At 48.3% G+C, this 27,615-nt stretch overlaps 1 protein-coding gene across 1 annotated transcript; it reads left to right on the forward strand.

The window, feature by feature from the left end:
- The first annotated feature begins 237 nt into the window (after positions 1-237).
- SLC9A5 (solute carrier family 9, subfamily A (NHE5, cation proton antiporter 5), member 5) lies at positions 238-24,316 on the forward strand. Its single transcript, XM_006863608.1, has 16 exons — positions 238-489; positions 4,201-4,503; positions 8,765-8,928; positions 9,090-9,168; positions 9,452-9,629; positions 10,133-10,353; positions 10,583-10,785; positions 10,985-11,074; positions 11,171-11,241; positions 11,874-12,003; positions 12,495-12,583; positions 12,736-12,862; positions 15,571-15,741; positions 16,198-16,267; positions 16,921-17,067; positions 23,844-24,316. The coding sequence occupies exons 1-16, from the start codon at positions 297-299 to the stop codon at positions 24,314-24,316; spliced, it is 2,709 nt and encodes a 902-aa protein (XP_006863670.1). The 5' UTR covers positions 238-296.
- The last annotated feature ends 3,299 nt before the right edge of the window (positions 24,317-27,615 follow it).

The following is a 27,615-nucleotide window of genomic DNA, read 5'->3' on the forward strand; positions in this document are numbered from 1 at the left end:
CCTCTCTGAATCCGAGTGTGGGGAGGCTTGGAGGAGCGGACTCACGGAGCAGGTAGAGGGCTGCACTGGGGAATTTCCAGAGCAGAGGAGCGTTTAGAGGAGAGGAGGAAAGGGGGTCCCGACTCCAGCCGCCCGGAGCAGAGTCTCGATCCCGGACCTGACTGGGGGGTATTCGAGTCGGGATTGGGGGGAGCGAACCCCACGTGCCTGTGACGCCGGGGCGCCCGGTAGGCGACAGCGGCGACGCGGGGCCGGCAGCCGTGCGGTGTCGGGAGGACGGCTGGGCAGGCGGTAGGATGCTGCGCGCCGCACTATCCTTGTTCGGGCTGCCCCTGGCAGGGGCCGAGACAACCGAAGAACGCACCCTGGAGCCGGGGACGCCGGGCGAGCCTCCTCCAGGCTTGGCGCTCTTCCGCTGGCAGTGGCACGAGGTAGAGGCGCCCTACCTGGTGGCCCTGTGGATCCTGGTGGCCAGCTTGGCTAAGATCGGTGAGTGCGTGTGTGCGCGCGTCAGGCCGGCATTTGGCAGCGGACCGCCCCGGGTCTTCTCGGGTTCGAGTCCACAAATCCGTACTCTCACCCAGTGCCGCTTTTCTCTAGTGGGAGCTCCGAGGATTCTCCATCCCCAAGGGTTGCCCCAGCTCGCCTCCATCCCCATCCCTATGCTCCTTCGCCTCAAAGACCCCTCTTCGTTCCCTTCGTCTCTTTACAGTAAGTCTTCCTCGCTCCCCAGCCTCTCAGGACCTCTCTGCCAGTGGGGTAAATTTGGGATGACATTCTCCAACGAACCTAGACGTTCTGGTCCCCAGGAAGCCGCCTTCCCTGGAGACCACATATCACTGCCCATCCCTCTGGAATACTTAGCTGACACGTTTTCGTTAGCCATTCAGTGCTCCCACTTACTGAGGTCCCCTATTTGTCCCCAAATCAGATCCACAATCTTCCCACTTCAGAATGTAGGAAACTTCATCATCAGAGCTGCGTTACTAGATGCGTGTACATCCCCAGCCTCCTCCAGCCCTGACCACATTGAAAGCTGTACTGCAGACTCTTTCCCTGAATAGAGCTGCGTTTCCTTGCCTCTGCCCCTTCCTCCCCCTCCAGAGCAGCCAGAGGTCCCTCCTCCCAGCAAAGACCCCTCCTCCCTCTCCCTGGTGTGCAGGCTCTGCTGTGGGGGTGACTAATTATAGCTGAGCGTTGCTACTCACTCCCCATCTATGCTGGCACAGCCTGTACTCCAGTTTCCCAATGCAGCCTTCAAGCAGGAATCACTTAGCCTAGAAAGTGACTCCCGCCCGTCTGCGTACACATTGCTGGCTGTGGGGAGGGGGCTGGGCAGGAGCGCTAGCAGCCAGCAGCCGGGGACTCATAATAAAGGAGAGTAGGGCTCGAAATGTCTCAGCGACCTGGTTCTGCCAGAGAGCAAGCTTTCACGATGGGTCCTGCACGGAAGGGGGGAAGTTAGTACATACTCTGGAGATGAAAATGAAAGGATATAAGGTAGTAATGAAAATGGGAGAACACAAGGTAGTAACGATCGTGGGAGGTTCACCGAGAGGCACCTGAGCTCCGGGAGAGAAGTGGGTGGAGCCTCATGATTTGGAAATGAAATTGGGCTTGCTGAAAAGTCTGAGTTGCAGGAGGCTTCTTGTCTTACTTGAGGTTTAGAGCGACAACGGTAGTTTCCTCCATAAGTCATAGTGCTTTTTCTAGCTTGGGTGACACATCCTTTGGAGGCAGAAGAGCCTCCTTTGTAGCCAAAAAAATCTTCAGAGAGGAGGGGAGAGAGAAGCAGAACGTTTAAGAACATATTCCTCAGTTTCATTGCTAGGAATGTATTTGTTTTCTTTTTTATTCAACAAATCTTTCTATAGATTTCACAATGTGCCAGCCACTGCCCTAGGCCCTGTGGGTACAACTTCCAAAGGGCACTGCCTTGGCCTAGGGTCTCATACAAGCTGACATGGAATCTTCTCCCAGGGAGTCTGTGGGAAGAGATGTGATGTCTCTGGGCTTACGGGAGAGCCAAAGAGTTTATTTTATGAGACAAGAGCCGGCTATCCTGCTAGAAACTCTTTCCTTACCCCCTTCTCTTTTCCTAGGGACAGATTTGTTATTTGCTCCCAGAGTCATATTTAATGAATGTTTGTGGGCCATCTGCTATGTGTGTCTGACATCACACTAGGCTAGTCCTCACCCTTTGTGTTGGGTATTGTTCCCATATTATAGAAAATTGAAGTTAGGCGAATTGAATAATTTGTCTGAGACCACACAGAAAGTGAGGAGCCGGGAGAAGACCTAGAGGTCTTTTGACTGCTAAACTCAACGCTAAGGAGTAGACTCATAATGAAAAGCACATTGGGCTATGAGGTCTCCAATGCTCCTGGGATGGATAATGTACATTATGGTCTAGAAAGGGAGGCAGGGCATAATAATATAATACTCACTGCTGTTAAGTCTATTCTGACTTATAGAGACCCTATAGGACAGAGTAGAACTGCCCCATAGGGTTTCTTAGACTGTAATCATTAACGCTCACTTACACATATTTCTCCCACAGAGCAAGCTGGTGGGTTCAAACTGCCAACCTTTTGGTTAGCAGGGAGACATTTAATCATTGAATCACCAGAGTTCCTAATATAATAATAAATCGTTGATTCCAACTCATACAGACTTTAGATAGGCTTTCAGGGACTAGGTTTTTATGGGAGTAGCCATTGTTCACCTGACTTGGTGGGTTTGATCCTCCAACTTTGTGGTTAGCAGTCTAATGCTTAACCCACGGTGCTGCCAGGGCTCCTTATTATAATTGTTGTTGTTGTTGTTAAGTGCCGTCAAGTTGATTCCAACTCATAGTGACGGAGTATAGGGTTTCCAAAGAGTGACTGGTAAGTTTGAACAGCTGACCTTGTGGTTCAAACTGATCTTGGGGTCGAGTACTTACCCTGTTAAATGCTGAGGAGTTCACAGTCCAGTGCTGACCCTACAGTAGTGCCACACCAGGAGTCCTTAATATAATTGAGTGTGAAGAGTAGAAGGTGAGATTCAGGAATAAAGTCAGGCTTTGGACAGGTATGGCTGGCGTTGTTTTTGTTATTGAAGTGCCATCCAGTTGGTTCTGACTCATTGCGACCCTGCATAGGGTTTCCGACTTAGGGATCCTGTATAGGGTTTCCAAAGAGTGGCTGGTGAGTTTGAACCACTGACCTTGTGGTTCAAACCAACCTTGTGGTCCAGTGCATTCTCCTGCAGCACCATACCAGGTAACATTTATTGAAGGAGTCCCTGCGTGGCACAGTTAAGCATCCTACTACTAACCAATAGGTTGGTAATTCGAATCCACCCCAAGGTGATCTGTTTCCAAAGGGCCCTAGTGTTTGAAAACGCCATGGCATGCAATTCTACTCTATAAGATGAAAAGTCACCATAAGTCAGAATTGACACAGAGACTGGTTTAGTTGTGTTTTGTTTTTTGGGTAACATTTATTGAGTGTTTACTAAAGGATGCTATGCTAACTGATTTGAGTAGATTATCTTATTAAATGCTCAAACAGTCCTATGAGAGCATTACTATTTTTATTTCTCTTTTGCTGATAAAAAAAACTGAAAGTCAGAGAGGTGCAGTTATTTGCCCTAAGGTCATGGAAAATGGAGGGGCTAGGGTTTAAAGGAGTCCTGGTGTGGTACTGTAGGATAAGCATGAACAACAAAGTTGGCAGTTCAAACTCACCAGCTACTCTCGGAAACCCGATACAGAGTCACTTTGAGTGGGAACTGACTGGATGGCACTTAACAACAACAGCAACAAGGATTTAAGCACAGACAGCTTGATTTCAGAACGGTTTTATAGATATATTATGCATACAAATATACCAGGTAGCATTTGCTGAACTTCAGATCATGGATAAGGGAAGCTAGAGAAATGTAAGAAAGGCGCGGTTCCCCGAGGATGAGAGTAGAGAAGAGACAGTATTTCCAGGGGAAAAAGCCGGGAAAGGACTAGGCATGACTAGGCATGCTGAGGCATGACAGGATCACCAAGAAATAGGCAGATTTGGCAGGAGGAGAAGGTTCGTAGCCCTGAAGGTTAGAGATTCTTGGTACCTGGGTCAGGGGTCCTGACTGTGGGTAACTTGCAGCTGGGTGTGTGTGAGTGTCCCCTAAACTGACGCCTCCTGCCGTCCTCTTCTTGCTTTGTAGTGTTTCACCTGTCCCGGAAGGTGACGTCTCTGGTCCCTGAGAGCTGCCTGCTGATTTTGCTGGGCCTGGTGCTGGGGGGCATTGTCTTGGCCGTTGCCAAGAAAGCTGAGTACCAACTAGAACCAGGCACCTTCTTCCTCTTCCTGTTGCCTCCTATCGTGCTAGACTCTGGCTATTTCATGCCCAGCCGGCTGTTCTTTGACAACTTGGGTGCCATCCTCACTTATGCCGTGGTGGGCACCCTCTGGAATACCTTTACAACAGGAGCTGCCCTCTGGGGCCTGCAGCAGGCTGGACTTGTGGGTAAGTGACTAAGACCTGGGTTGGCAGAAGGAGGATTTGCTACCTAATCACCCTACTTCCCTCTTCAAATCTGGAGCCCTGACATAGATCCCTTCCACCTGGGGTATGAGACACCACTACGGATGGGCCTCCAGCTGAGTTAGGTCTCTGCCAGTCCTGTCTGGGCTCTGCGGGATGCCAGCTGAGCAGGCCTGGCTCCCAGCAGTGTGTGGGCTGTGGAGGCTGTCTCCTGCCCTTTGTTACCAAACTGCCATTTGCCAGCCCTGCTCCCCAGAGGCACAGCTCATCTTGGCTCTGCCTAGGCCATGTCAGGCTGGTTTTCTACTTTGATTACTCTGATTAAGAAATACATATTGTGTATCTATAAAGTACAAGGCACAATACTAGGTGTTCCTCCTTAACTTACTGACTCTTCCTAACGGCCCTGTTGGGTATAATTTATCCCATTGGGTGGATTGTTGTTGTTGTTTTAACGTGCCCCCAGGTTGGCCCCAGCTCACAGCAAGCACAACACATACAACAGGACAAAATACTACCGTACCGAGTCCTGCGACATCTTCATAGTTGTAGTTAGTTATGTCTGAGTTCATTGTTGCAGCCACTGTGTCAGTTCATCTCGTTGGGGGGTCTGCTTCTTCTTTTTTGCTGACCCAAGCATGATGTCCTTTTCTAGGGACTGGTCTATCCTGATGACATGTCCAAAATATATTAAACAAGTCTCCAGACGAAGTCTCCCCATCTTCATTTCTAAGGAGCATTCTGGCTGTACTTCTTCCAAGACAGATTCTTTGTCATGGTACTTTCAATATTCTTCACCAGCACCATAATTCAAATGCATCAATTCTTATTTTTTTAAAAGTTTTTATTGTGAATTATGTGTTAGTTTACATGGGTGAACATTATCTTTACATTCATCGATATATAGTACTTTGTTTCATTGCAACGATCACAATCTCCTGCATGTGTCATCCAACAATCAAAGGGTACACCCCACACGCCTGCCCCCGGGCTGCCAGCACGCAACCCCTCTCCCTTCCTGAGTCCAGAGTCCCCAGCCACTCCTTCTGTCCACTTCATTGTCTCTGCCTCCATCCCCAGTGTCTCACACTTCACTTTCCCTTTTCTCCCTTGATGGTCCCAGGGATCTCCTTTCCTGGACTGCAAAATCAGCCACTCCCCTCCTTTTGTTACCAAACATTTACATTTACATTTACCTTTCCAACACTCTGTCAGACCAGAGAGCAATCATTCCCTGTTGAACCACTGGAGTCCTTTTATTAACCCCATCCAGACAGGTTGGAAACAATTCACTGGAGGCTTTACCTTTCCCTGTATGCTCTGGAGCTAGGTTCCCTATTGAAAGCTTGTAAGCCAGTCACTTCTTGCCTTTGTAGTCCCCTCATTTTGGGTAGCCAATGTCTAAGTTCCCCATCTCTGTCGACCCGGTGTACCAAGGGGGTGGGAATGATCCTCACTGTAGAGATTTGTCAAATGCATCAATTCTTCTCCCCTCTTCTTTATTCACTGTCCAGCTTTCATACATATATGAGGCGATTGAAAATACCATAGCTTGGGTCAAACACACTTTATTCCTCAGAGTGACATTCTTTACTCTTGCAGTCCATCAGTTGATTTCTTGACTGCTGCTTCCACGAGCATTGATTATGGATCTAAGTAAAATGAAATCCTTGACAACTTCAATCATTTCTTTGTTTATCCTAATGTTATTTACTGGTCCAGTTGTGAGGATTTTTGTTTTCATTGAGTTGTAATCCACACTGAAAGCTGTGTTCTCTGGTCTTTATCAAGAAGTGCCTGAACTCCTCTTCACATTCAATAAGCAAGGCTGTGTCATCTGCATATCTCAGGTTATTAATGAGTCTTCTTCCAATTCAGATGCCATGTTTTTCTTCATGTAATCCAGTCTTCCCTGATTATTTGCTCAGTACACAGATTAAAGAAGTATGGTAAAAGGATACAACCCTGATGCACACTTTCCTTGATTTTAAGCCATGCAGTATCTTCTGGGTCTGCTCCAGCAACTGCCTCTTGGTCTATGTTCCACATGAGCACAAGTAAGTGTTCTGGAATTCCCATTCTTGTTACATATGGATCATAACAAGCTAATGTTATCCATAGCGTGTTATGATCCCTATAGTCGAATGCCTTTGCATAGTCAATAAAACACTAGTAAACATCCTTCTGGTCTTCTCTGGATCCATCTAAGTCAACAATTATATCCTGTATTCCAAATCCTTTTCTGAATCCAGCTTGAATTTCTATTAGCTCCCTGTTGATGTACTGCTATAATAGTTTAAAAATTATCTGCAGTAAAACTTTAATTACATGAGCCAGTGATATTGTTTGATAATTTCTGCATTCTGTAGAATCACCTTTCTTTGGAATGGGCACTATAAAATATGGATTAGCCCCTTGAATTCATTTGACCACATGCCCAGGGTTAACAGGAAGGCCCTATGTTTCTGAGGCTCCTTGCTTTTAGGCTGCCTGCCCTGCTCCCTTCTTCATTTCCTGCCCTGAGAAATCCATTTGCCCTAGAATGTTGGCAATTCAGCCTTTTTTCAAGGCAGAAAAGAAGGTTTGCAATTTCTACCTGGGGACCCCAACCTGTTTTCCTCAATGAGTTAGTGAAGTCTCTGAGGCAGGAAGGGAAGGGAGGATGTCAGACCATAATTATAATGCTGTTGTTGTTAAGGCAGTTCAGACTCATAGCAACCCTGTATAAAGTTTCCAAGGAGCTGCTGGTGAGTTTGAACCACTGACCTTGTGGTCCAGTGCTTTATCTGTCTCATAACAGCACATCAAACCAAACCCACTGATATTAAGTTGATTCTGACTCCTAGTGACCCTATGGAGGGTTTCCAAGACTACAAAAATTTATGGGAGCACAGCCTCATCTTTCTCATGTAAATGCTGCCCTTGCAGTTAGCAGCACAACAGCTAACTCATAGCATCACTAGACTCCTTATTAATAAATAATATTTGATGGAATCCTGGTATGGTACTATAGGATAAGCAGTGGATTGCAAACCTCAAGGTTAACAGTTCATCCCCATCAGGCTCTCCTTGGAAACCTTCTACAGGGTTGCTATGAGTCAGAACTGACTGGACAGCACTTAATAATATCTGGAAGCTTACTATGTATTGTTGTTGTTGTTAAGTACCATGGAGTCAGTTCTGACTCATAGTGACAGGGTTTCTGAGGCTGTAAATCTTTATGGGAGCAGAACGCCTCATCTTTCTCCTGCAGAACCACTGGTAGTTTTGAATGGCCGACCTTCAGGTTAGCAGCCCGATTTGTAACTACTACGCTACCAGAGCTCCTTACTATGTATTAGATACTGGCTAAATAATAAATTCTTATGTTCAATTTACAGATGAGGTTCCGAGAGGCTGTGTGCTGTTATATTTTCATACTACATTAAGCCCTAAACTGATAAGATGGCCCCTCCCCCTCCTGCTGAGACCTGTGAGCCTCACATCCCTTAGGCCAAGAAACACAGGAAGGAAGTGCTGCCTTTTGTTCTCCCTGATAAAGTCAGCCAGCAGCCCATTTCCAGCCCAGCGTCTGGTGTTGCCCTTTTGCTTACCAGTGTCATTTTAGCATCTTAGGCTACATAGAGTTCTCCTTGTCATTTCCTGGGTTAATTTTTACAGCAGTCTTGTGAGGTAAAGGAGCTTTGGTGGCACAGTGGGTTAAATGTTGGGCTGTGAACCATGAGGACATTGGTTCAAACCCACCAGATGAGACTGTCTGCTTCCACAAAGATTGATAGTCTTGGAAACCTTAGGGAGGAGTCCTGGTGTGGCGCTGTGGGTTAATATGCTAGACTGCAAAGCCATTTGAACTGCAAAGTTGGTGGTTCAAGCTCACCAGTTGCTCCTCGGAAACCCTATACAGGGTCTCTATGTGTCGGAACTGACTCGATGGCACGTCACAACAACAACAACAATGGGTCACTGTGAGTTAGAATTGACTCAATGGTAGTGGGTTTGCTTTGGGTTTAGAGGGTCATGAGTTGGAAGTGAGTTTCCATGGCAGTGGGTTTAATTGGGTTTGGTTCTTGTGAGGTAGGCATGGCTCACAGAGGTGACTGAGCCAGTCTCACCCTTCCAGACCTTAGGTGTAGGCCAAGGGTCTGCCCGCTATCCTGGTTCCTCTCAGTGAGAAGGTGGCAGCTGTAGGAGACTGGCTCACCCTCACTCATTACTGGTCTGTCCCCTGTCTCTCCCTCCAAAGCCCCTAGGGTACAGGCTGGCTTGCTGGACTTCCTGCTGTTTGGGAGCCTCATCTCAGCGGTGGACCCTGTGGCCGTGCTGGCTGTCTTTGAGGAGGTCCATGTCAACGAGACACTTTTTATCATTGTCTTTGGCGAGTCCCTGCTCAATGATGCAGTCACTGTGGTGAGAGCATGTGGCTGGCTGCCATTCCCTGACCCCAGGCTGCCATGCTCTGACGGCTTGGGGATTGATTCAGACCCTTTCCACTGGGCTCCTGGGGGGTGAAGGATGGTCTTAGCAGTCTCCGTGCTGCTCCCTCCTCACTCCTGATTCCTCTCACTCAGGTGCTGTACAAAGTCTGCAACTCCTTTGTGGAGATGGGCTCTGCCAACGTGCAGGCCACTGACTATCTGAAGGGAGTCGGTCAGTATTTCCCCTTCTCAGCTGGCATTGGAGGTCTCCGTCCCCTGGGTTGCTGAGGCCCCACACCCTGGCATCAGGACGGAAGAGGCTGTTCGGGGTCGGCCTCACTCCCTTCTCTCCTCTATGGAGAACTGAGGTCTTGAGAATCAGAGTAGAAGGGGCTTTCCATGGGAACCTGACCCCCAGGGAGTGTGGTGGGCATCACCCTCCACTATCTGCTAGTCTCATCAGACTGGGTGGGGTCCCGGCCAGGGGTCATGCTGACAACCCACTCCTCCCTCAGCCTCCCTGTTTGTGGTCAGTCTGGGCGGGGCAGCCGTGGGCTTAGTCTTTGCCTTCCTCCTGGCCCTGACCACACGCTTCACCAAGCGGGTCCGCATCATCGAGCCGCTGCTGGTCTTCCTCCTTGCTTATGCCGCCTACCTCACTGCTGAAATGGCCTCGCTCTCTGCCATTCTTGCGTGAGTCCTGAGGGCCTTTGCAAGCAGATAATTGGGAGGGGGCACTGGAGAAGGTTGTTCCTCAGAGGGACAGAAGCAGAACCCTGAGGAGTCCTTTGGTTTCCCTTAGTCCTTGTAGTACCAGGAGCTTTCAACTCCCCTGGGGAGATGGTGAGCCTCAGGTAACATTCTAGAATCGGTCTCCAGAACTGTCCTGAATACCCCAGAACCCAATCATCCCCTAGTGAAAGTACTCACTGGGGTCTGGGCTGAGCTGGCAGTGAAATCCAAGAACAGGTGACACTGGCTCTCGAGGTCCCAGCACTGCAAAAGGTGCCTCCTGGCAGCTCATCTCCCAAGACCACCACTAACTGCTTGCTGTGTGTGTCCCATACCTCTCTAGACTCTAGCTCTAGAGTCTGTTATCCTATGATGGGCAACCCCTCTCCTGCAGCATGTTCAGACCCCAGAGGCCATGCCTTGCCACCCTCCTCACTTGCCCGCTCTTTCTGTTCCTCTTCCAGGGTGACCATGTGTGGCCTGGGTTGTAAAAAGTACGTGGAAGCCAACATCTCCCATAAGTCGCGCACAGCTGTCAAGTACACAATGAAGACTCTCGCCAGCTGTGCCGAGACTGTCATCTTCATGCTGCTCGGCATCTCAGCTGTGGACTCCTCTAAGTGGGCTTGGGACTCTGGGCTGGTGCTAGGCACCCTCATCTTCATCCTGTTCTTCCGAGCCCTCGGTATTGTCAGAACCCTCTGCTTTCCCACTCTCCTTCCTGCCCTGATTAACCTCACCCCCTGCAGCTCACCCCTCAACCTGAGTCCCCATCCCTGTCAACTCCTAAGCCTCCCCTTGCTACTTACCTCTCCCAGCCCCTTTAAGACCTCAGCCTGGATCCTTGATACCTCCCATTCCCAGTGCCCTCCACTTCCAACACCCTGCTCCTGCTGGCCTCCCTCCTACTGTAGGCGTAGTCCTGCAGACGTGGGTGCTCAATCAGTTCCGGTTGGTCCCTCTGGACAAGATTGACCAGGTGGTGATGTCCTATGGGGGCCTGCGGGGGGCTGTGGCCTTTGCTCTCGTCATCCTACTGGATAGGACCAAGGTCCCTGCCAAGGATTACTTTGTGGCCACCACTATTGTGGTGGTCTTCTTCACAGTCATCGTGCAGGTGGGTAGGAAGAGGGTCTGGGAGGCCCTGGAGGAGTCTTGGAGTTGGTGGGACCAGGGCTTCTTTTCCCATTGGGTGATGTAGGGACCTTGACTTTGAGTGCAGTAAGGTTGGGGCAGAACAGCTGAGGCCTAACTATGGGGAGAGGAAGGCAGCAGGGAATGGATTAGGACAGGGCTCACCTACTGCCTGTCCTCAGGGGTTGACCATCAAGCCACTGGTCAAGTGGCTCAAGGTGAAGAGGAGTGAGCATCACAAACCCACCCTGAACCAGGAGCTGCATGAGCACGTGGGTACCAGAACCCCTCCATCTGCCTGTCCTTCCCTCCCACCTTTGATTCTGGGCAGAGTCCTGATCCAGTCCCCCTGCCCACCCCTCTCCTAGACTTTTGACCACATACTGGCTGCAGTGGAGGACGTTGTGGGGCACCATGGCTATCACTACTGGAGGGACAGGTGAGGGAGCTGCCCCCGAGGCTCCTTCAGTAGCAGCAGCCCCACCAGCCAGGGAAGCATGAGCTGTGTATCACACTTGGGAGCCAGAACCCTTCAGTGGCATCCCAGTTCTTTCATGATAAGACTCCTCAGTGTGGCCTGCCTGGCCCTGCCAGATTCCCAGTCACATTGTGCTCTGCCCTCTGCCTGCAAATCACAGAGACCTTGCATTCTAACCTTTGGACTCACCATTTCCCTACCATCATTGGAACTTTGCAATATTGCCCTCGTGCTCTCTCTTGGTTATCCTTTGTCTACTTCTACTCCTCCTGTGGCTCTCTCCACTCGCATTAATTCCATAGGGAGAACTCCCTTGTCCTTCCTGTCTAAGACAAATCCCAATACACTCGATAATTTTCCTTTATAATTCTTGTCATGGTTTTAATTTCACAGTTATTTGTAATGGCTTCTGTTAGTTGTGGACTTCCCTAACACTGTACATTCCATAGGGGCAGGGACTGGCCTTGAGATTCCCGTCACCTACACAAGGAGAGCCAGGCCTGTACGGGTGGTGGCCCTACCCCATATGAGAAAGGGTCAGCTGAGTGGGCCTTGGGAATGACACTCATGGCCGGGCCTGGCATCCTTTGTAGGTGGGAACAGTTTGACAAGAAATACCTGAGTCAGCTGCTGATGCGGCGGTCAGCCTACCGCATCCGGGACCAGATCTGGGATGTGTACTACAGGCTCAACATCCGGGATGCCATCAGCTTTGTGGACCAGGTGGGTCAGCAGCCAGAGGTGGGTAGGCAGAGGGCTAGCAGAGCAGGGTTGGGGTTGGAGGGAGCAATAAACAGGCAGGCTCCATTGGGGTGTTAGGAATTCCCAGCTGGCTCCATGATCTTGTGACACAAGATCAGCTGCGGAATGGGCCTGCCGGGGTCCTAACGGAGTCTGGCAGACAGCAGAGAAATGCAGTAAATAGCTGGACTCTCGAGTCAGCAAATGAGTTAAATTCTTATCACGTATAAACTTGTGGCCTTGGGTCAGTCACATATCCTCTCTGAGCCTCAGTTTCCTCAACTGTAAAAGAGAGGGAATATGCATACCTGTATCATAGAGTTTTGTGGATTTAATGAATCTGTAAAGTGCCTAGTACAGAACTTGGCACATCAAAAGAGCAAAACTAGTGTTAACTCTTCTTATTCTTTTTACTATCCTTCTGACTGTCTGGACCACCTTCCATCTGACCTCTTTCTTGGCCCCTGCTTCAGGGAGGCCATGTCTTGTCCTCTACGGGGCTCACTCTGCCCTCGATGCCCAGCCGCAGTTCTGTGGCAGAAACTTCTGTCACCAACCTGCTGTGAGTCCTGAACCCTCTTCTTCCTGAAGTCCCTCTCCACCAGGCCCTCTGGCCAAATCCCTTCTAGCGAAGAATTGTCACCCCTTTGTTTCTGCCCTCCCCTGGCCTGGGTCTCCTACTCCCGGCTGCAACTGCCTCCTCGCCCCCTACAGGAGAGAGAGTGGTAGTGGAGCCTGTCTGGATCTGCAGGCGATTGACACGGTGCGCAGTGGCCGGGACCGGGAGGACGCTGTGATGCATCATCTGCTTTGCGGAGGCCTCTACAAGCCCCGCCGCAGGGTGAGAGCAGGCAGGGTGCAAGAATTCCAGGGGGAGGGCCTGGAGAGGTGGTGGTGGTGCCAGCATGGGGACAACTGCCAGTGTCCAGTTGGAGAATGTGGGCTTTAGCTTGTAGATGGTAATGAGAAGAAACCTTTGGCTTTCTTGTCTTGTTTTTTGAGAAAAATTTTCACCTGCTGTAAGCACCATTTCTGGATGCCTTCTCTGGTGGCACAGTGGAGATGGAATTAGAGGGATGAGCCCAGAGCCAGTTGGGAAGCTGGAGTAAAACACTGCAGTTTAGAACTGGGTGTTGGGGGAAGGGAGAGGTGCACACAGAACTAGATGGGTGGCCCTTGTGGATAACTGTGCGAGTGATGGGGCCACAGGCAGGTGCAGGAGTGCTGAGGAAGTCTGTGGGACCAGCTAGCATGTGGAAGTGTAGTGTTTTTGGTAGCATAGACATCACGTTTGGTACAGTGGAGGGTTGGTGGAAAAGAGGAAGACCCTCAACGAGATGGACTGAACAAAGATAGGCTCAAACATGAAACTGTGAGGCACTATTGTGTTCTGTGGCACACAGGGTCACTATGAGTCGGAACCAACTCGATAGCACCTAACAACAGCCCGATACAAATCATAAAGCTTTGGGGCTGGGAGAACCCAGCTCATCTAGGAAGGAATCTGGTGTAACCCCCACAAGGGGGCAGCAAGCCATTACCTCAAACCTCTCTGAACTTGGTAGCTTGTTGCTATTGTTGTTAAGACTCATAGAGACCCTGTATAAGGTGTCCAAGGAGGAGCTTCTGTTGAGTTTGAACCACCTATCTTTGGTCCCGTGCTTAACCCACAGCACCACACCAGGACTCCCTAATCTCTGCCATGACCATTTCTGGCAGTCTCCGTAGTCAAGGCTCTTTCTCTACTTGAGACAGAATTGGCTTCCCACTGTTCCTATTTGACTCTCTGAGGCTCTGCATAATAAGTCTTTAAAGGTTTGCAGACAGCTTCCTCCCAGGGTTTCTTGCCCTCAGGCCATAATCTATGGTCTCCTGCACCATCCTGGTGTGTCTTCTCTGGTTTTAAGAAATGCGGCCCAGAGTGGGAGGTGTTGCTCTGAGTGTGATTGGCTGAAGCAGGGCAGAGGGGCTGTTACTTTTCTCATTCTGGAATTTGCTATTCTCTTTCCTCAGCCTAGAAAATCCTTCTTCTACTATGGTCTCTCACCACCCTGCCCTCCCCCCCACTATTGTCCTATTGTCCTTACAATCAGCCCACTCCCCATGTCTTCCTTATGTCAATGGCTATAAAACTGTCTCTCCTCCAGCCTGGTTTTTTTTTTAAGCGGAAAATTCCAATCATACAAACTAGAGAATGAAATAATTAACTCCCATTTATCCATTTATCCATTACCCTCCAATACTTATTCCCACCACACCTCACCCACACTATTATTTTAAAGAAAACCCCAATTATCATCTCTAAATAGTCTAATCTTTGTCTCTAGATGGGAAGAATTCTTTTTAAAAAATGTTTATAAAACCACAGTACTGTTATCACTTACAAAAAAATTACGATAATAATGCCTTCTTCTCATTAAATACTTAGTTGGTATTCAATAAATATCTTTTTACAGTTGGTTTGTTCAAATCAGGATCCAAATAAAGGCCACACTTTGCATTTGGTAAATACATGTGGCATCATTAAAACCCAACCCCCCCTCCAAAAAAAAAAATGATTATAGTTCTTTCTTCCCCTTCTTGCTGTTTATTGAAGAAACTGAATATTTTGTCTTGGAGATACTGCCCATTTTCTAGGTTCTACTGATTGTATTCCAGGTGTGCTCTTTAACATGTTCCTGCGTCCCCTGTATTCCCTGATCAGGGATGCTGTATACTTTTTATTATATCACATCAGGAAGTGCATAATGATTAGTTATCTGTGTGTGTGTGTGTGTGTGTGTAAGAGTGATCCAACTGGTTCAGTTTAACCAGTTCTTATGCGGTGGTGGTATTTGTGTGTCATGGAGTTGGTTCCGACTCATAGCAGCCCCGCATACGTTTTCCGAGGCTGTAAGTCTTTATAGGAGCAGAAAGCCTCATCTTTCTCCCATGGAGCCACTACTCCACTACTACTGGTAGATTTGAACTGCTGACCTTGCAGTTAGCAGTCCAGCTCATGATCCACTACACTACCAGGGCTCCTTAGTTCTTATGGGGTATTGTTGTTGTTAAGTGCCGTCGAGTCAGTTGCGACTCATAGCGACCCTGTATAGGGTTTCCAAGGAGTGGCTGGTGAGCTTGAACTGCCAAACTTGTGCTTTATCCCATAGTGCAAAGAAAAATATTGCATATCCCTGTTAAGTGTCATCTTATTTGCCTTAGCTCATTCCATTAGTTGGATCCTATTTTTGCCATCAAATATCTCCTCAGATTCCTATTATCTGGAAATTTGCTAACCCTGTTAACAAAGCAACATAAAATGTTGGGAGGCTAAGTTCTGGGATGAGGACAGGTTTTCTCCCAGTGAATTCTGACTACAGAGTCCCCTGGCTGGTCCTACCTCCCCATGGATTTATTTTATTTATTTAAAAAATTGAATCCATGGCTACTACTTCTGGAAAATGCTGCTGAAAGGGTTTGTGGTGAGTGTGTTGGGGCTGTGGGTGGGGGTCCCTGGAGAAGGCTAAGGCACCTAGCCGCATGGCAGAGTGGTGCTGTCATTGCCAGTATAAAGCCAGCTGTAGCCGCCACTTCATCTCAGAGGATACGCAAGAGCGCCAGGACAAAGAGGTCTTCCAGCAGAACATGAAGCGGCGGCTGGAGTCCTTCAAGTCCACCAAGCACAACATCTGCTTCACCAAGAGCAAGCTGCGACTCCGCAAGGCTAGCCGCAAGAAGGCATGTCCTTTCCTGGATTCCTGTTTGGGGGTGGAGGCTGACAGGCAGTCTTGAGTCCCCAAGGGTTAGAATCCAGCTAAGACAGGCCCTAGTTGGATATCCCTCTGGGGGACTCACTTATTGCAGCAGTTTGGATTCCCTCTTAAGATTTTCCTGGAACCCAGATCATCTTCTTAGCTGAGAGGCAGTAGGACCTGCCTTAATGTGCAATTCCATGCACCCCTAATTCAGCCAAAACAAAAGCATCCAGAGCTCTTGCTGGGGCATGGGGCACTCAGATTCTACCAATTCTTACCTAGCTGGCAAAGAATGGTAGAACCATTCGTCTTGACCAACCCAGACACAAATTCTCTCCTTGCTGCATCAGAAAAATTTGTCCTGCTGACCCTTCCAGAGGACAAGGTTGGGGTCTGGGAGCCAGGGTGAGAGGCTCAGGCTTTCTTTCTTGGTCCTCAGAAGGACGGTGTGGCTAACACTGAGACTACAAATGGGAAGCCGCCTCGAGACCTGGGCTTTCAGGACACAGGCAAGCAGGGAGCAGGGGTGGGGTTGCGGATGAGAGGGAAAGGGCAGAAGCCCATAAGCTAGAATCCTGGAGGCCCTCTGTGGTACATTCAGCACTGTGAGCAGGGTTTGTTCTTGCCCTCTGGGACTAGATGGACAAACATTATTTCAGAGTTGGGAATGCTCAAAAGAGTTCTGGGGCCTTAGGTGACAGGAGGTGATTGATGACTATGATTACAGGCCCTCAGGACTTGAGCAACATAGGAAAGGTGTCATGTGGAGAAGGGGAAGCTTGGTCTGGGCTTTGAAGGACAGGGATCCAGTGGCCTTCCAGCTCTCAGATGCTCCCGTTTTCAGTTGATGATGGGATTTGAACCTGAGAGGAGAGGCTGGGAGAGCTGGAAGGTCTGACTCAGGGTCTTGCCTTCTTCGCTCAGCAGTCCCTTTTCCTTTCCTCTCAAGCCCCCACCCTGTCCCAGCATTCCTATCCATGCTGCTGCCTTCACAGTCTGGTGAGGAACGTGAGGCAGTAGGCTGATCCAGCAAAGGAAGCAACGGGTGGCTCCAACAACCATGGGCTCTGCCTTGGTGGACAGGGAGCTGCCAGCTGAATGGGTAGCACCTTGAGGCAGCTGCTGGACTGGTCACCCCCACTCTGTTCTTGTCCTCATCCAGCTGCTGTGATATTAACTGTGGAGTCTGAGGAGGAAGAGGAGGAGGAGGAGGAAAGCGACAGTTCGGAGACAGAGAAAGAGGACGACGAGGGGATCATCTTTGTGGCTCGGGCTACTAGTGAGGTTCTCCAGAAGGGCAAGGTTTCAGGTAATGGCATCCTCCCTGCCTCCTTCCCTTCCGGAGCAATCTGGGCTGCGCAGTCAGATCCTTACTCTTCACTCATGGGCTCTACTCCAGACAACTCCCTTTTTCTAGTCACTGATATATTCACCAGAGTCCTGGTGTGGCGCTGTAGGATAAGCACTGGACCGCAAGGTCAGTGTGAACTGTAAAGTCGGCAGTTCAAACTTAGCAACCACTCCTCAAAACCCTATACAGCGTTGCTATGAGTTAGAACCTACGTGATAGCACTTAACAACAATATATTCACTAAGGAGCCCTAGTGGCATAGAAGGTTACAAGTTGGGCTGCTAACTTCAAGGTCAGCAGTTCAAATCTACCAGCTGCTCTGTGAGAGACTGATGAGGCTTTCTGCTCCTGTAAATATTTATAGCATCGGAAACCCGTGAGTTTGGAACTGACTTGATGACACAGAACCACCCCCACCACCAATATATTTATTAAGTGCCATCGAGTCAGTTCTGACTCATAGCAACCCTGTATAGTGTTTCCAAGGAGCAGCTGGTGGGTTTGAACCAACAATGTTGTGGTTAGCAGTCCAGTGCTGATCCTACAGTGACACACCAGGACTCCAATTACCAATTAGTGTTTAATGAGCATTTCCTTTATTTCAGACACCTGGCATATTCTCACAGAGCCTATGGAACTGTGTGTCATTTAGTGCCACATAACAGAATTAGAATCTGACCTTGACCATCAGACTCCAAAGGCAACAATCTTTTCAGGGCCACACTGCCCCCTTCACAGTGTGGTGAGGAGCATGAGGGAGAAAGGAAACCTAAATGCAGCTCTGTTTCCACCATGCTCAGCACAGCTGTCCTCAGCTCGAGCCCCTGGTGAGGGCGGCAGCATGACCTGGAGGAGGAGCCTGAGTTCATCACTGTGGAATTATCACGGATAAAAAACATATGTGTTTCCATTTGCAAAGATCTACTTGACTCCTAATACTAACTATCACTGCTGCTTGGCCCAAGCACCCTCAGGTGTCTCTTAAAAATATATTATTTTATTGTGTTTTCAGTGCAGGTGTACAGAGTTAAGGTTCCCAGTCAATAATTTCTTCACGAACTGTTCAGTGACATGGGTTACATTCTTCACAATGCAGGAACATTTTCATTATTTCCGTTCTCTTTGTTCTGTTTCCATTAATATAATTTCCCTACCCCCCTTACAGTCCTGTCTTTGTTTAAAAGTGATTGTTGACTGTGATTGGTTTTACAGAGATGATTTTAAGGAGAATTTGTTATGTAGCTACAAGGTGACCTAAGGGATTAGTTTTGGTTCAATTCTGTTTTTTTTTTTTTTTTAACGTTTTATTGTGAATTATGTGATTGTTTACATGGGAGAACATTAGTTTTACATTTTTACATTCATCCTATCATATATCTTTTCATTGCCATGGTTACAATCCCCTCCAACCAACAAAAGGGTATACCCTGCAAGCCTGCCCCCCCCCTCCCCCCCACTGGTTGTCAGCACACAGCCCCCCTCCCTCTCTGGGTCTAAAGTAAAGTCCCCAGCTGCTCCATCTTTCCATGTCATCGTCTCTGCCTCCATCTCTGGCGTCACTGCTTCTCTAAATAGGGTCCTGCTCTCGGCTCTTCTCCCTTGATGGGAGGGACCTCCGCTCCTAGACTGCAAAGTTAATCACTCCCCACCTTGCTACAAAACGTCTACCTTTACAACCTTCACAATCAGTCCTGATAACAATTATTCACTATTGTATCAACAAAAGACCTATCCGCATTTCCTTTCATCAGCCCTGCCTAGACAGATTAGATACTACTTAGTGGAGATCCTACTTACCTTCCTCCACGCCCTCTGGATCTAGGCTCCCTCTTGAAAGCTTGTAAGCCAGTCACTTCTTGCCTTTGTAGCCCCCCAACTTTGGGTAGCCAATGTCCAAGTTGCCCATCCCTGTCTACTCTATGTATGGAGGGGGTGGGAATGATCCTTGCTGTAAAGACTTGTTCCCTTTTTTGAGCTACTGCATCCAAAGGTGTAGGTCAAGTTCATTGTATCAGATTACTCTTTTTTTCCTCTTCTTTCTTCTTCTAGTTGAGCTCTGATCATCCAGTCATTGAATCCAGGTCAAGTGTGTACTATCTGCAGTACCATTGGCTCTTGATCATATGCTACCTTTTGAAATGGTTAAACATTGACCATTTCTTTTTGGTACATTGACTCTGTGTATTCCTTCCATCTTCTTTTGATGCTTTCCTCATCATTCAATATTTTGTCCATGTTTTGTTAAGTGCCATCAAGTTGGTCCTGACTTACATAGTGACCTTGTATAGAGTTTCCAAGGAGTGGCTGGTTGAACTTGAAAGGCTGACCTTTGGTTCAAACCAAACTTGCAGTCCATTGCTTGTTCTACAGTGCCACACCATGGAATCCTTCAATATTGCAACTCGAAGCTTGACTTTCTTTCTTCAGTTTTTTCAGCTTGAGAAATGCTGAAGGAATTCATCCTTTTTGGTTTTCTAACTCCAGGTCTTGGTATAGTTCATTATAATATTTTGTCTTCCTGAGCTGCCCTTTGAAATCTTCTGTTCAGCTCTTTTACCTCCTCTTTTCTTCCATGTGCTTTAGCAAGTCTATGCTGGAGAGCAAATTTCAGTCTCTTCTGACATCCATTTTGGTCTTTTCTTTCTTTCTTGTCATCTTAATGACTTTTTGCTTTCTTCTTGTATGATGTTCTTGATGTCACCTTGTGGCCTTTGATCATTAGTGTGTCATGCATCAAATCTGTTCTTGAGATGATCTCTAAATTCAGATGGGATAGGCTCAAGGTCATATTTTGGCTCTCATGAACTTATTTCAGTTTTCTTCAGCTTCAGCGTGAACTTGCATATGAGCAATTGATAGTCTACCCCTGGCCTTGTTTTGGCTGATGATATTGAGCTTTTCCATTATCTCTTCCCACAGATGTAGTCAGTTTGATTCCTGTGTATTCCATCTGGTGAGGTCCTGAGGCCAATTGCCGCATCTGACAATTGGTTTTTCTCTGGAACCCGCAAAGAGAGATTAAACCCAAGTAGGGGTGAGGGGAGATGAGAAATAAAAGAAAGACACAAGACACATTTGGAAATAGTAAAGTTGGGATGAGGTGGGACGCAGTACTCTGATGGAGATACTGTGACACAGACCAAGGCAGCGAGTTTATTTTATACACAGCTTAAGGGGAGGTGCTTGAGGGAGGGTAAGGAGTCCAGAACATCTTGTACTGAAGGAGCCAGCAGTAAGCGGAATTTTATCAGAAAAACTGTAACTTGTAGTAGCTAGCTGGAACACTGATTAGGGCAGCTAGAATGTTGCGCAGGCTGAACTGAAGGACATAGCTAAATACAAGGAAAGACCTTGCAAGTTCCCTGTCCCCTGAGGTAGCCCTGCAAGTTCCTCAGGGGTGGAGCTTGACTTGGAAGCAGCATGAGTTTCTAGTCCACAACTGTTCAGTTGCAATCCTTCAGTTAAACTATCCTCAAGTCAGGGACCTTCGGCTCAGCTGCTCCCAACAGTGAGGTCCATATATATAGTCGTCTTTTCTGTTGTTTAAAAAACGTATTTCCAATAAAGAAGTCATTGGTCTTGCAAAGTTCTATCATGCGATCTCCAGCATCATTTCTATTACAAAGGCCTTATTTCAAACTACTGATCCTTCCTCTTTGTTTCCAACCTTCATATTCTAATCACATTCTAATCAATACATCTTGATTACATGTTTGATCAACTTCACACTGAAGAAGTTGGTAGAATTCTTCAATTTCATCATCATTTTCTTTAGTGACTGGACAGCAAATTTGAATAATAATGCTACTAACTGATCTTCCTTGTAGATGTATTGCACATTAGCCTATCATAGTCAGCATTGTACTTCAAGATCTTGAAATATTCTTTCTGATGATGAATGCAATGCCATTCCTTTTCAATTTGTCATTCCCGGCAGAGTAAACCATATGACTATCAGATTCAAAATGGCCAATATCCGTCCATTTCAGCTCAGCAATGCCTAGGATTTCAATGTTTATGTGCTCAATTTCATTTTTGACAACTTCAAATTTTCCTAGATTCATACTTCATACATTCCATGTTCTGATTATTAATGCATGTTTACAGCTATGACTCCTTATTTTTTGTGTTGTTCCCCATCACCAAATGAAGGTCCTGAAAACTTTATTTCATTTGTATCACCATGATCAGCTCTACTTTGAGGAGGAAGTTCTTCCCCAGTCTTATTTTGAGTGTCTTCCAACCTGAGGGGCTCATCTTCTACCACTGTATCTGACAACATTCTGGTGCTAGTCATAATGTTTTCATCTTCTGATATTATATCTGACAGTATTCCACTGCTGTGCATAAAGTTTTCAGCAGCTAAACATTCAGAAGTAGTTTCCCTCTCCTTTTTCCTAGTTTGTCTTAGTCTGGAAGCTCAGTTGAACAGTGTCCACCATGGGTGACCCTGTGACATTTAAAATACTGGTGGCATAGATTCCAGCATCACAACAACATGCAAGCCACCACAGTATGACAAACTGAAGGACAAGTGGTGGCACCTACTCAAGAGTCAATCTTATTTCATCTCTCCCCCACCCATGCCCCTCTCTCCACTGGGTTCTTCTGAAACTTATTCAGATATCATTTTATCCATAAATACTTCAGCATGTATCTCTTAAAAAAAATAAGGATTCTTGTAAAAAAACAAACAAACATGTAAGCACAATGTCACTATACCTAAAATCCTACTTTAAATGTCCCATCACTATTTAAATTTCTCTGATTGTTTCCATATTTTTTACAGTAGGTTTGCTCAATTAAAGATCCAACTCAGGCCCACATGTTGCATTCAGTTGATAAGTCTTAACCTATAGCAGTTGTTCTCTGTAGGTGGGGGCAGAGGAACAATTTTGTCCCCCAGAGGGGACTTTTGGCAAAGTCTAGAGACATTTTTGGTTGTCACAACTGGGAGGTGGATAGAGGTAGAGGCCAGGGATGCTTCTAAATATTCTGCAATGCACAGGACAGTCCCCATTACAAAGAATCATCAGGCCCATAAAGTCAATGAGAGCATGGTGGCTCTGTAGTATAAGCACTCGACTGTGAACCATAAAGTTGGTGGTTCGAGCCCACCAGCTGCTCTGTGGGAGAAAGATGAGGTTTTCTGTTCCCATACAGATTTACAGCCTCAGAAACCCTATACTAGGTGGTTATGAGTTGGAACTGACACAGCGGCACTTAACATTTCCTTCTGATAGCTAAATCTAGATCAGATCTCAGTTTTAATTTTTTGGTATGAACACCTCATAGAGTGTGATGGTCTACTATTGCATCAAATCAGGAAGCACATACCATTAGGTTAACATTGATCAGTGTGTTCAGATATCATTGGCCTGAATGATCCATTATCAAGTTCCCTATCAGCTTCCCACCCATGTGAGCAGCCATTGATCCTTGCCAGATCCAACATTTCTAAAGGTGGCTACTGAATTTTAAAAATAAATTTGAATTCTAGATATTCCAAGGGATATAGTTGTACTTTTAATCACCACATCAATGTATTTCATAATGTGATCAATCAAGTAGTTATTGGACTGCTATGGACATAATCTAGGGTTCTGGTGTGGTGTTATAGGATAAACACTGGACTGCTAACCACAAGGTTGGTGGTTCAAACCTACCAGCTGCTCCTCAGAAGCCCTACACAGGGTCGCTATGAGTCAGAACCCACTCGATGGTAATCAGCAACAATGGACTTAATGAACAGATACATCCTGAACCACTTGCTGTCAAGCTGATTCTGACTCATAGAAACCCCAGCTGTGCTCCACTGGGTTGTTAGTGGCTGAATTTTTGGGAAGTAGGTTGCCAGGCCTTTCATTTAGGCACCTCTGGGTGGACTTGAAGCTCTAACCTTTCATAGCATCACCCAAGGGCTATGATATGCATATTGTTGTCAGTTTCATGGGGGGGGGGGAGGGATTGGGGAGGGACGTAACAGAGAAGAGCTGCCACACAGGGTTTTGTAGGCATTTTTATGGGAGCAACCTTTCAGTTGGCTGCTGAGCACTTTGGGCGGCTAGGGCTCCTTCTGATACATCCTGAGCAGTTTGTATGCAGGACATTACACTTGGCTTGGGAATGCTGAGAAGGTAGGGGGACACAGGCCCCTCTTCCTCAGACTTACTCTTTCAAGACCCCAGATTTCCTGTCAGGCAGTGACCTCACTCATGGCCTAGCCTGTGCCTCCAATCCCATCGCCAGCAGTTCTGGATTTCTCGGCTCTTTTGTGGCCTTGTTGTCATCCTTTGCGGTCCACCTTTAGTCTGCTAGTAGGTTTGTGTGGGCTCTGTCCCACCAGAAGGCTGTGGTAGGAACTCTCTGCAACAAAGCCTTTGGCACAAGCCTGGAGCTATCCCTCATCCACCCTGGCTGCTTGGGATGGGGCTTGGCCCAATGTGATTTTTTCAGACCAGTGCTGTAAGGTGGGTAAGGGCTGGTGGCAGATGGGCCTTCTTTCCTGCAGATGCTTGCTTCATGTGTTTTAATTTGTTCAGAAGGTATTTGTTGAATACCTACTATGTGCTCAGTCCTGTGCCAAGTGATGGGGATGAAACAACAAAACCATCCAGGGTGCTTCCCTTCAGGAGGGCAGGCCTCAAACACTCACACAAATGTGAATTTGTGAGAAAATCCTTACACAAAGGACCCTGTTGTGTCAGTACTGAGCTCAGTGTCTGTGTCCCCAGGGAGCCTGGAGGTGTGCCCGAGCCCACGCATCATTCCTCCCTCTCCAACCTGTGCGGAGAAGGAGCTCCCCTGGAAGAGTGGGCAGGGGGACCTGGCAGTGTACGTGTCCTCAGAGACCACCAAGATCGTGCCTGTGGACATGCAGACAGGCTGGAAGCAGAGCTTCTCATCTCTGGAAAGCCTGGCCTCCCCGCCCTGGACCCAGGCCCCGGCGATCACCCCACTGCCTCCGTGTCCTGTGACCACCGAAGAGTCCCAGGCCCCTCTTGCCCTGCCTTCAGATCCCCTCCTGAGTTTCGCCTTCCCGCCAAGCCTGGCTATGGCTGGCCGCTCCTGCAGCGAGAGTAGCGCTGACCTCCGGCAGCAGCAGGAGCTGCAGCCGCTCATGGGTCAGGAGGACCACACTCATCTCAGCCCTGGCACTGCCAACCCCCGCTGGTGCATCCAGTTTAACAAAGGCGGCCGGCTGTAGCCTAGGACTCGGGGAGGGGACTGCTGTGGACATGCTTCCTGGACAGCACGCAGAGAAGCCCACTCAGCTTGATGTGGGGGCCTGTGGGGTCTGGACTGAAGTAGTAACTGGGAGCCAACCCCCCGGGGGGGGGGGCAGAGGTCAGAGGGGTCTGGTGGGCTGGTCCTTACACCTCTCTCTCACCATCCTTGCTCCTCCTAGCCCCTGCTGCCTTCCCTTTCTATAAGGCTCCTCTCCTGGCTCAGGGCCCTGTTTGGAGCTCCTAGGGGTAGGTTCCAGACTTGGATAGCTGATGCCCCTTCTCCCAGTGGGTTTTCCTGGGGTCACTCTGGGCATTGTTCCTTAGCTGTCAGTGGCCTGCCCTGTCCTCCACTCCCTCCCCTAGCACCAGCTCAGGGCTAGTGCACTGAAAGTGAGGCTCAGAGAGGGGCTGGGCTTGGTGGTCCTCAGAGGGATTGGGGTGGGAGGTAGAGCAGGTCTTATCCTTGCATCAGCTGCTACAGCCAGTTTTTTAGGGCAGTGGGGGAAATCTTTGCTCTCTTCCTTTGTGATCAGGTATTAGGGTGATGGTTCCTCCTTTTTCAGGACCAAGGCCACAAAGCTGGGCCAGGCTGCTTCTTAGCCAGGGACACTATTGGGTTCTGCTGCTCTGGGTCCAACTGTGGACCTTTCTGACCCTTGGACCTGGGCTTTCTGAGAAGGGGAGATAATGAATGGCTTCCACATTCTCCAAACAGGAAAGGACCCAAGTATCCCAGAGCCACTGCTCCACTGCTCTGGGGGCTAGGATCCTGGCTGACTGGGTGCTTGGTGACTTCCTGGGGATAGCATTGGCCCTGTGTTTTGTACCTTGAGCCTAAGAAACATTAAACATCTCCCAGGTGGATGGGTGCCCTGTGTCATGTGCTTAGGAGTTCTGGGGATGGGGGAATGAGGAGATAACAGGGGCATTTGGTAAAAGAGGTAGAATCTTCCAGCTGCCTGTTCCAGGGCTTCTGGGATACAGGATGGATCCTGGGCAGCACTGTTAGCCCTTCTGCGCTCCTTCATGCCTCCCATACCTGCCCAGTCTTGTCACTACAGTAACAGTGCAGGGGATCCCTGTGCAGGGACAAGTCACAGAATCAAGTCTACAAGTTGGGAACAGCTAGCAGGGAAAGGGATCCCAGAAGTTAGTTCCAAGCTGCCTGAAGATGCAGTTTCGAATTACTGTGGCCAGAGAAGCATTCCATGAACACGGGTGGGCGAGCAGTCTCAGGGGAGTTGGTTACCTGAATGTTTATGACACAAAAACATTAGTTGGGGGTCCAAAATCCCTATAGAACAGCAGTCCCATAATTCAATTCCCAAATTTAAGTTACAGAACTTTGCTTTTAAATCTTGACTGCGATTTAATGCACATATAAGTCGATTCACAAAGTTGTGCAATCCTTATCATAACTGAAATTAAGAACATTTTCATGATTCCCAACATAAATCCACCCCCATGAGAGATGACTCTTTCCCCCCACCTTCCCTAGCACTAGGTAACCGCTCAGCTACACTGTTTGCAGATTATAAACTCTCGACACACTGAGATTACCAACAGAGCCACAAAATGTTTGTGTTATATATGGAAAAAGCATGAACAGGGAGCTAGTGAGGCTTTGCCCTCAAGGAGTTTACAGGTTGCAGTGAGAAGTGGAATCAGTACTGGCTGTCACTCACCAGCTATGTCATCTTGGGCATGTGCCAGGATCTCTTTGAGCCTCAATGCTCTTATATTTAAAATGGGATAACAATCATACTTCTTTCATAAGGCTATCAGGATTAAGTAATGAAATGGAGGACACCTAGTACAGGTCTGGCTACGAAAGGAGATCATAAATATTTGTCTTTATTGATGAAATATGGCAAGCACTATGTGCCCCTGAGGAGAGCTAAGAGGATCTGAAAAGGCTTCAGGCAGTCAGAATGTGTGTGTATGTTAGGCTTCCTACCATGAGCACAAGCATAATTCAGGTGGGTACATGCCAGGCAGACAGAGCTGCAAACAAAGCATGCCCAGAGCACACGGTGAAAAGCAAGGGGTGGGAGCTGGTTGGAAGAGACCAGCCCAGAACACAAAGGCATGGGTGGGGAGGCCCTGCTGAATTCTGGCAGTACAGGGAGCTGGCTTGGGAGGACTGAGATGGGGAATGGTGAAGGTAGCAGCATGCTTTAGGGACAAGTGGGAAAAGTACAGAACCCTAGGTAGAGACAGGATGGCTTTGGTAAAAGAAATGCTAGAGAATGGAAAATCTGTTTGGCATTGCTCCAGGAGCCCAGGGGGCATGAAGAGGTTTGAGCTGAGAGTGTGGCAGTGCTGGAGAGGGCAGACCGTGGTTCTCAGACGTTAGTGTCAGAATCATCAGGAGACTGCCAGGCAGACTGGGGATAGAGGCAGATGAGCATGGGCATCTGGAAGGCAGGAGAGTGAGCAAATCAAGAGCTTGTTTCCGGGTTACCACTTGATTGGGCAAGATGGGTGCTTCCGGAGCTGAGAGGGGCTATCCCTGCTGCTGAGAAGGCTGAAGAGAACTTGGGGAAGAAGGCAGTTCTTCCAGGTCTTGAAGACAGAGGGTTTTGAGGAGGGGAGATGGGCGCGGGCATCCCAGGAGGAGGCAATGTAAGACAAGACTTGTAACCAGATACCGGTTTGCCAGTCCAACTGTTGTTGGGTGCTGAACTGGAAGGCTACGATGCCTCCAGATAGCCTTAAATACCATCGTGAGAAGTCTGGACTTGACTTAGGCCAGAGGTAAAAGAGAGTTGTAAATTCTGGGGGTATTTATCACCCTCACCATTTGGGGACCTAGTGAAAAGAGGTGTGCAAGGTTTGGAGTAGGGCAAGGGGATCATTACAGTTTCATCACAGAGCCCCATTTTATTTTTGATGGATTCATGTTGGGAAGGCCTAGGAGGCTGAGGGAGGTTTGGGGAAGGGGCAGGGGAGGGCAGTTGGTCCCCTTGCATGATCTCAGTGGAAAAGGCTGCTGTATGCTGATTCTGCTGCCAGGGCAGCCACAGAGATGGGTCCCATGAGTCACTACACAGCTCTGCAAGCTCAGCCCACTGAGTCGGCTGTGGTCGGCTGGCCTGGCCTGGCCAGCTCCAGACCCAGTCCCCCCACATTCCCCACCCGGCCTCAGCTTGTCTGCTCCATTCCTGTGTGAAGTTTTGCCATCCCAGCACGGTGTATCTTGCAGCTCTGTCTCTGAAACGGTTTTCATTTGTGAACTTTGCCAGGTATCTCAATTCCCAGATGGGAGCCTCATGGG

This window comes from Chrysochloris asiatica, unplaced genomic scaffold (assembly GCF_000296735.1).
Source record: "Chrysochloris asiatica unplaced genomic scaffold, ChrAsi1.0 scaffold00055, whole genome shotgun sequence".
Lineage (NCBI taxonomy): Eukaryota > Metazoa > Chordata > Mammalia > Afrosoricida > Chrysochloridae > Chrysochloris > Chrysochloris asiatica.

What these genes read in the sequence shown, in the direction of transcription:
- SLC9A5 (XM_006863608.1), top strand. Translation starts at nt 297, where the DNA reads ATGCTGCGCGCCGCACTATCCTTGTTCGGGCTGCCCCTGGCAGGGGCC. An exon ending in GGCCAGCTTGGCTAAGATCG is followed by an intron (nt 490 to 4,200) that starts GTGAGTGCGTGT and finishes CTTGCTTTGTAG; the next exon opens with TGTTTCACCTGTCCCGGAAG. An exon ending in TCTACAAGCCCCGCCGCAGG is followed by an intron (nt 12,863 to 15,570) that starts GTGAGAGCAGGC and finishes TGTCATTGCCAG; the next exon opens with TATAAAGCCAGCTGTAGCCG.